Genomic DNA, 8,617 nt, shown 5'->3' with positions numbered 1-8,617 from the left:
GCGGGCACCGTTAGGTACACGCCACCACTATTTCGGCCAGACACCTTGGTGGGTACAAAAGAGGGCCCACAACAAGTATTGGGTCTGCAATGGCCGGCAAAAAATGCCACCCGCCACTTGTAAATTCTTACCGTGTTAGCCGTGGGCTAAATGTTTCAGTGGCGGGAATATAGTTGCCAACCACCACCACTAGGTCGTTTTGCAGTAGTGTATACTATTATAGAGTTTCTGGATCAATTATGCCAAAGTTGTATACAATGCAACTTCACGCTTAGTGGTGTAGGACAAAATTAAGAGAGCCATTTACTTAGTTGCTCACGAGTCTGCGCGATAAGGTATATAAGGTAGGACCTTGTCTTTCCGAAAATTTTAATTTACAATATTTCATACATATTCGTTTACTTTACAAACTGTAACACCTCGGTACTTGAGTAATTTGATTTTTAACCATCAAAACTTACACGTGTCATAAATAAGTTAGATGCAAGGCTGGTACTGATATAAAGAACAAGCAACAAACCAGATGTGGATAGAATGCTCACCAATGCACATGCTTTTAATTTCTGCTAAGCTTTTCACATAACAATGAGTTTTCAGTTCTAGGGTTTCTTCTAAACGACTTTGTTTGGCACCGCTATCCACACATGTGAAGCTTTCTGCAATTGAGTTTAGGGTTCCTACACAATTAGTTTGGGTGGCAACAACCAAATCTATTGCCAAAAGTGGACAAAAAGTGGCACATGTGGTTTATGACAAAGAAAGCATGAGATACAAGAAAGATGCAATTTTATTATTTAGTGTAAAGTTAGCAAAGCTTTTTTTTGCGGGGAAGGTTAGCAAAGATTTTGACCTAGTATCTATGTTATCTGGTAACCTACTGCCAAATTCAATCATCTTGTTGCTTCTCCATACCCAATAGGCCTGAACCTTTCAAGAACATCATCGGTTGTCCTCAAAACTTATCTTAGACTCACCTTACACAAGGCAAATGTAATACCTCTAGATGTGGGTCATACTAGAATGGACTACGTTTGCAATCATAACCCCATGAATAACCCAATTGGAAAATAGCTACAATCACTAGTAATTTCATGATGCGTCAAGATCATGTACATCCGGAAGAAAATAAGGATATGCTATACTGCAAATCCAAGAGATAAGTACTACAACATAGCAATTGCAACATAGTGCCCAAAATATTACTATAAAAATGTTTCGTGTTAAGACAACTAATAACTTTGTACTTCAAATATGTTTGCTACTCCACATTTTTTAAGATTATTCTTATTGAATAAAATTAATATACCGAAGATAGTCCACTACTTTAGATATCACCATACATGAGTTACTATAGTTTTCTATACATTTGGATACTTCTAATACTATTGATCGATGTACCGAAATTCAGGGCCGTGATCCCCCGAGAAATCTGGATAGAGATAAATGTTCATGCCGCCTTCGAGACATAAACTAGTGAAGCGGACGGGGATTTGATTGTTAGTGGCCATTTATAGTTCAGTTATAAAGGTTACAAAAAACTTTTTTCATGATATACTACAACAACCGCGCGCTTGGATGACATGAGAGTTTGGACTTTTATGATTTTTTAGGATCATTTGATCCTTGAGTCTGATTTCCTGAATTTGAAACTCACATATTTCATCCTTCTTCGCTTTGCATTAAAAACTGTAACAACATTGGTGTTTGTGCTATATTTTCTCTCTTCAGCTCAAATCAATTATCTCAAACTCCACACCAAACAACATATTGATTAACTAATGGAGTAGACTGATTAAATGTTTCATACCCAAAATATAGTATGGTAACATAAGACAACAGTGCACCCACTCGAAAATAAAACACAAGACAAGAGTTAACAGATTACATGATTGGTAAAAACAAACAACATGATGATAAACAACACTACAATACACCTATTACATGGTAGCGACACATGAGAACAACATTCAAAACATTTGTAATTAAAACTGATATGATAGATAGATTCAGATTGCCTCTGGATTATGATGGCACATGACTATGGGATCTCAATGCATATTGCGCACGGCTGAGGCTAAACAATAGGAGCACCAGGGAAATACCACAGCTTGGTGAAATTGTCAGCAGTTCCTTCTGTTGGAGCACTAGGTGTGACGGGAACGATGAACTGTTTGGGTTTCTTGAACACCAGGTGGCGAGAGGAAGCCCCTAGCGGTTCCCTTTGTGAAAGTATTTGGGAAGCATAGAACCCTTTGTCTCGGGCCGCATTGTATATATTGGGAAAAAGCCTCGGTCCACAAGTTACAGAGAGAGAGAGAGATCGAGAGAGATCATAGAGATCGACCAAACATGTTGTTACAGAGAGATACGGGAGAAGAAGAGATAGAATTGAGGTACAAGTTAAACAGCCTCTCCTATCCCTATACAATTACTCTAATACTCCCCCTCAATCTAAATCTCAAGAAGTTTTGCCAAGGTTGAGATTGTATATGAACTCATCTAATCTTCTCTCAGTAAGAGGTTTAGTAAACCCATCCGCAAGTTGATCCCGTGTGGGGATAAACCGAATTTCAAGCAGCTTTCGAGCTACTCTCTCTCTGACAAAATGAAAATCAACTTCAATATGTTTCGTCCGTGCATGAAAAACAGGATTTGCTGAGAGATAAGTTGCACCAATATTGTCACACCATAGTCTTGCAGCTTGTGGAGCTTTAATTCCAAGTTCATAAAGTAATGTTTGTATCCACATCACTTCAGTTGTAGAATTTGCCAAAGATTTATATTCAGCCTTTGTACTTGACCTTGAGACAATAGCTTGCTTTCTTGCGCTCCATGACACAAGATTTGATCCCATAAACACGGCAAAATCACCAGTAGATCTCCTATCATCAGCACGCCCTGCCCAGTCTGCATCAGAATATGCAGTAACAAGCAAGGAAGAAGACTTGACAATCTGAAGTCCAAGCCCTTGAGTATACTGGATATACCTTAAAATTCTTTTAACTACTGTCCAATGAGTAGTTCTAGGAGCATGCAAATATTGACATACCTCGTTTACTGAATAAGAGATATCAGGACGTGGAAGTGTCAGATACTGTAAAGCATCTACAATGCTCCTGTAATTTGTTCCATCCTATGAGCCAATAACTTCTCCACTGTCAACTGTAAGTTTTTTTGAGGTAGAGATTGGTGTGCTCAAAGGTTTGCAATTCTCCAATCCCACTCTCTTTAGAACATCAGCTGTATATTTCTCTTGTGAAAGAAGTATGCCATCTATAATTTGCTTTACCTCCATGCCAAGAAAATAGTGAAGATCACCTAGATCCTTGAGAGCAAATTCAAGTTTTAAATCCTTAAGCAAACAAGCAGTGGCCTCTTGACATGAACTAGCAACAATTATATCATCAACATAAACAAGCACAAAAATAGTGATATTGCCTTTGCTATAAAAGAACAAGGATGTATCTGCCTTGGATGATGTAAACCCAAGATGTTGTAGCTGCATGCTCAACCTAGAATACCATGCTCTTGGAGCCTGCTTTAGACCATATACGGCTTTATCCAACTTACATACATAGTGTGGTGTGCTGTGATTTTTATAACCTGGTGGTTGCCTCATGAACACTTCTTCCTCAAGAACACCATGAAGAAACGCGTTCTGAACATCTAGCTGTCTTAAGCTCCAACCTCTGGAAATAGCAATGGACAAAACAAGACGAATAGTAGTTGCTTTAACAACAGGGCTAAAGGTATCATCATAATCAATTCCAAACCTTTGCTTGAAACCCTTTGCAACCAACCTTGCCTTATACCTGTCTATACTTCCATCAGATTTTCTTTTAATCTTGTATACCCACTTACAATCAATCACATTAGCACCATGTTGCGGTGGTACTAGATGCCAAGTCTGATTTTTTATAAGTGCATTATATTCATTGTCAATGGCTTCCTTCCAATCCTTGTTAGCGAGAGCATCATGCAGATTAATAGGTTCACAGTAGTGGCAAGGAAAGCACACTTAGTTGGATTATACTTTATTGTACCATCACTATATTGTTTTTCCTTGACAATACCTGATTGAGACCTTGTGTGTCGACGAAGAGGTGAAGAAGGCGCAGAAGATCCTGTTGTTGCAACGTTGCCCGCAGAAGATCTAGGCTAATGAGGCTCCTGATCCAAGGAAGATTGGGTCTGCTCCACATCCGACGCGCGGCCACGATCGACTCGCGAGTCGGAAGCAACTGGCGGGTCCCGCGTTGGCGCGACGCGGTCAGCTGCTGGGCCCCCTGGAGACGTGGCAGCCGCGAACTCGCTACCCCCCGCGCCTTGCCCGATGGGCGTCGCGGGGCATGCGAGCGCCGGTTGGCGCGACGCGCCTGGACTGGTGGGGTCCGCCTGGTCTGCGGTGCTGTCGGCCACCAGGGTGCGCTGCAACAACGAATCAGTGTGGGATCTCGCGCCGCCCAGCGCTGCAGTCTGCCGTGGATCCGTCTGGGATTGTGCGTTGTCAGCCGAATCAGCACTGGAGGCCGTGCCTATTTTGTATGTGGTGCACATAAAATGACGACAGGAATCTGCACAAAAGGCATTAGAAACACAATTTTCTTTGGATTTTTGCACATGATCATGATCAGTTAATTCACCCCCGTGATCAAGAAGTGTAGCATAGTCTAGTAGAAGTGCTATTTCCGCACGAAGCAAAGCTCCCGCATTGGGATGAAGTGTGGAAAAAGGAAAGAGTGTCTCATCAAAGATAACATCACGAGAGATATAAATGCGTCCAGTAGATATTTCAAAACACTTGTATCCTTTATGAAGGTTACTGCACCCAATAAAGACACATTGTGTGGAGCCAAACTCAAGCTTGTGACGATTGTATGGACGTAAATTGGGATAATAAGCACACTCAATTTTTTTGAGGTAATTGTAATCTGGCTTTTGATGATACAACCGTTCTAAAGGAGTGGAGTTGATAATAACCTTACTGGGAAGGCGATTGATCAGATATGTAGCTGTGATAAAAGCCTCGTCCCAATACTTTAGGGGCATGGATGCATGAGCTAAAAGAGAGAGACCAACTTCAATGATATGACGGTGTTTGCGCTCAGCAGAGCCATTCTGCTGATGAGCATGAGGGCAAGACACATAGTGGGTAATCCCAATGCTACGGAAAAAGGAGTAAAGTTTCTCATACTCCCCTCCCCAGTCACTTTAGACTGATAATTTTTTTCTGTCAAACTGTCTCTCAACAAGTTTATGAAATTCTTGGAAGATGGAAAAGACTTCAGATTTATACTTAAGCAAATAAATCCATGTAAACTTGCTGTAATCATCAATGAAACTAACATAGTATTTTTTTTCTACCAAAAGAATCTCTGGCATGACCCCATACATCACTGAGAATAAGCTCTAAGGGAGCATGAGACACACTAGTGGACTTAGGATAAGGAAGCTCATGGCTCTTGGCACATTGACAGGCTTCACAAATAGACTCACTATTTGAACTATGTGACAAAGGAAGATTGTCTTTATTGCCTACTTGCCTAACTATGATTGATGAGGGATGTCCTAATCTTTGATGCCACCGTGCCAAAGAGGGCGTGATGACGGAGTAGACGTGATGACGCTTGAGGCTAAGTGCTTCAGGTGAGATGGGGTAGAGTCCTCCAATGCATCTACTGTGGTAGAGAAGTGCCCTCGTTGCCCGATCCTTGATGAAAAAAATAACGAGGGTGAGTTTCAAAGAAGACATTGTTATCGGTGGCTAAACGAGACATAGAGGAAAGATTTTTGTCAGCTTGTGGAACATGGAGAACATCCCTAAGAACTAGATCACTTTGAAGATTAGGGGAATTAAGTGAAGCTTGAGCAATATGACAAATATCCATACCTCTGCCGCTAGCGGTGTGGATCTGGTCGCTGCTGTGATACGTCTCGCGAAGGGCAAGTTGCTCTAGCTCATTGGTGACGTGGTCCCTAGCACCAGAGTCGACATACCAGATGCCATCCCCTCCTTGCTCGCGCATAGCGGCTACAACCAAACGAGCATCCGGGACAAAATTTTCATCAAACCGATGCCAGCAATCAATGACCTCATGACCGGCCTTCTTGCAGAGTTGACAATGAGGGTGGCCACGTGATGAAGAGTTGAGGCGGCCATTGTTGGAGTTGAAGCCGCCATCCCCATTGTTGGTGCCGTAGCCGCCACCCTCATTGTTGTTGACGTAGCCACCACCAGAGCGGGCACCATCGCCCGAAGAAGCGCCACGTCCGCGATCACCACCATGGTTGGCGCCCTGGTGACCATGGCCACGGCCGCGACCCTGTTAAGGGGAGTATGCAGAAGATTGCCGTAGATCGCCGCCATGGAGGAGGGTGAGGCGGGCATCAAAGCTGAGCAGCTGGCTATGCAGCTTTGGAACCGTGAGGGGTTCCACCCATGGAGCAAGAGCAGAGACAACTGGATTGTAATCCATGTCGAGGCCAGCAAGGATCTTGGAGACGTACGATCTCAGGATCGGAGAGTGCCACAACGGTGCACGCAGCTTCATCGGTGAGGCTCTTGATTTTGCCAAGGTACTCTGCCATGGCCATGTTACTTTTTAATTTTAGGTTGGTGAGCTCGATGCGGGTGTTGATCGCCTGTGCTTGGCTCTGAGTAGCGAACATTTCATTGATGGCGCGCCACACCTCGCCCGGCTTCTGGAGCGTGCCAACCTGTGAAAGGATCTCGCGGGAAAAGGAACCCATCAAGTACCCTTGAACTTGTTGCTACTGTGCATACCAGAGAGTTCGTGCAAAGTTGATGACTTGCTCTTCTTTGCTGTCCTTGGTGATGGTGAGAGTGGCCGGCGGTGGCGGGCTCTTCTCATCGAGGTAGTGCTCCATCTGAGCACCCTTGATCTGTGGCAGCACGATGGCCTTCCATAGCAGTGAGTTCCCCCTTGTCAGCTTCTCCCGTGGTGGCGATCCGTGGAAGGTACGGGTGGCTGTGGATGGGGAGGCAAAGGTGGAGGAGGAGGTGGTGGTGATTGCGCCCATGGTGCTGGGTGACATGGCGGAGGTGGTAGACATGATCTCTGTCGCAAAGGTAGCTAGATGCGATCTCATTGAATCTAATGAGGAAGAGGCTCTGTTACCATGTGAAAGTATTTGGGAAGTATAGAACCCTTTGTCTCGGGCCGTATTGTATATATTGGGCAAAAGCCTTGGTACACAAGTTACAGAGAGAAATCAAGAGAGATCAGAGAGATAGACCAAACAGGTCGTTACAGAGAGATACGGGAGAAGAAGAGATAGAATTGAGGTACAAGTTAAACAGCCTCTCCTATCCCTATAGAATTACTCTAAGACCCTTGAGGAGCTTATGCAGCTTTCCGTCTGCGCCATGATCTGCATCCGTTGGATAGGCTGTTGTGGCTGTGGAGCAGGTGCGTGCACATGCACCGGCTGCAGGCTGAGACGTGCACGTGCCGGAAGCGGGATGTGCAGGAACGGGTATGCAGGCACCGGTGGGGTGTCTCTAGCGGGCGCTTCAAAGTGGAAGGAAAAGTAAACTACCAGCTTGGGCGGTGGTGGAGGCGGTGCTGTGGGGTCCGGTGAAAATTTAACAACCTGAAAGAGTGGTGCATGTGCGTCGTGACCGCGGCTGCGGTGCCTCGGTGCAGCAATCACCTCCATTACCAGTTTGGCCGGCGGAGGGTAGGGGAAGTTGAGCTTTGCCTTTGTGCCCTTCAGCTCCCTAGCCGCGAGGTCGTAGGCGCACGCGGCGACCTCAGGGGACTGGTACGTCCCCAGCCACAACAATGTCTTCGTCACCGGGTGCTTCATAACTGCGGTGAACTTGCCATCCCCCTTCTTTCTCACCCTAGTTAACCTGCTGTTCTCACCCGCTGCTGCGGCTGCCATGGCCTATACCACAGTCGAACGGAGGTGGATGCACTTTGAGGTGGATGCCTGATGTGTGCAAGACGATGGGGTTTAACAGCGGGTCTTGCGCAGCCCAGCCTCCGGCATCAAGCCATGCGTCGCATACGCACATTTCAGCCTCACTGGAACCACGCCGCCCCACCATGAATAGGGAGTGGTTGTTAACACTGACAAAAAATATATATCATGGCGTGCACGTATAGAACCGCCTTACAGCTTGCATTGTTCCTTTTCACTTTGGGAAACGTTTATACCCGGCGCACTGGCTGAGTCTTCCGCCGGTCGCGCATGGGGCGTGCGATCCGTTTTTCCTTGTTGCGCCAAGTCGCTCGTCCACGCATCCAGGCCCACATGCAACACCCTCTTTCCCTCTTTCCTAGCCACGCATCTACGGCCTTATCCATCTGCCAACCGCTCTTCTTCCTCCCCAGCTCTTTCTCTCTCCACGAGCGACCAAAGCACACGCCATGCCGATGAAAGCCAACCGGCTAGACCAGATCCCACTCGCCGGGGCGGTGCTCCTACCCCCCCCCCCTCATGGCGCACTCCGTCCATCCATCTAGCTCCACTCCAACGATGACCCCCCCCCCCCTGAAAGCTACAACCAGCTGAGATAGAAGCTGCAACCGTCGTCTTTTTTTGCTACTACCGGCGCCGGATTTTGCTACATTCATCACGGCGGGTCTGC

The 8,617-nt window shown here is 45.7% G+C and overlaps 1 protein-coding gene across 1 annotated transcript; it reads right to left on the bottom strand.

The window, feature by feature from the left end:
- Nucleotides 1-2,074: 2,074 nt before the first annotated feature.
- LOC123162346 (ethylene-responsive transcription factor ABI4-like) lies at nucleotides 2,075-7,908 on the bottom strand. Its single transcript, XM_044580141.1, has 2 exons — nucleotides 7,346-7,908; nucleotides 2,075-2,219 (listed from the first exon to the last, which is right to left on the bottom strand). The coding sequence occupies exons 1-2, from the start codon at nucleotides 7,906-7,908 to the stop codon at nucleotides 2,075-2,077; spliced, it is 708 nt and encodes a 235-aa protein (XP_044436076.1).
- Nucleotides 7,909-8,617: the final 709 nt, after the last annotated feature.

This window comes from Triticum aestivum, chromosome 7B (assembly GCF_018294505.1).
Source record: "Triticum aestivum cultivar Chinese Spring chromosome 7B, IWGSC CS RefSeq v2.1, whole genome shotgun sequence".
NCBI lineage: Eukaryota > Viridiplantae > Streptophyta > Magnoliopsida > Poales > Poaceae > Triticum > Triticum aestivum.
The sequence above is the reverse complement of the archived record's forward strand: the minus strand, read 5'-3'. Positions and strand labels throughout refer to the sequence as shown.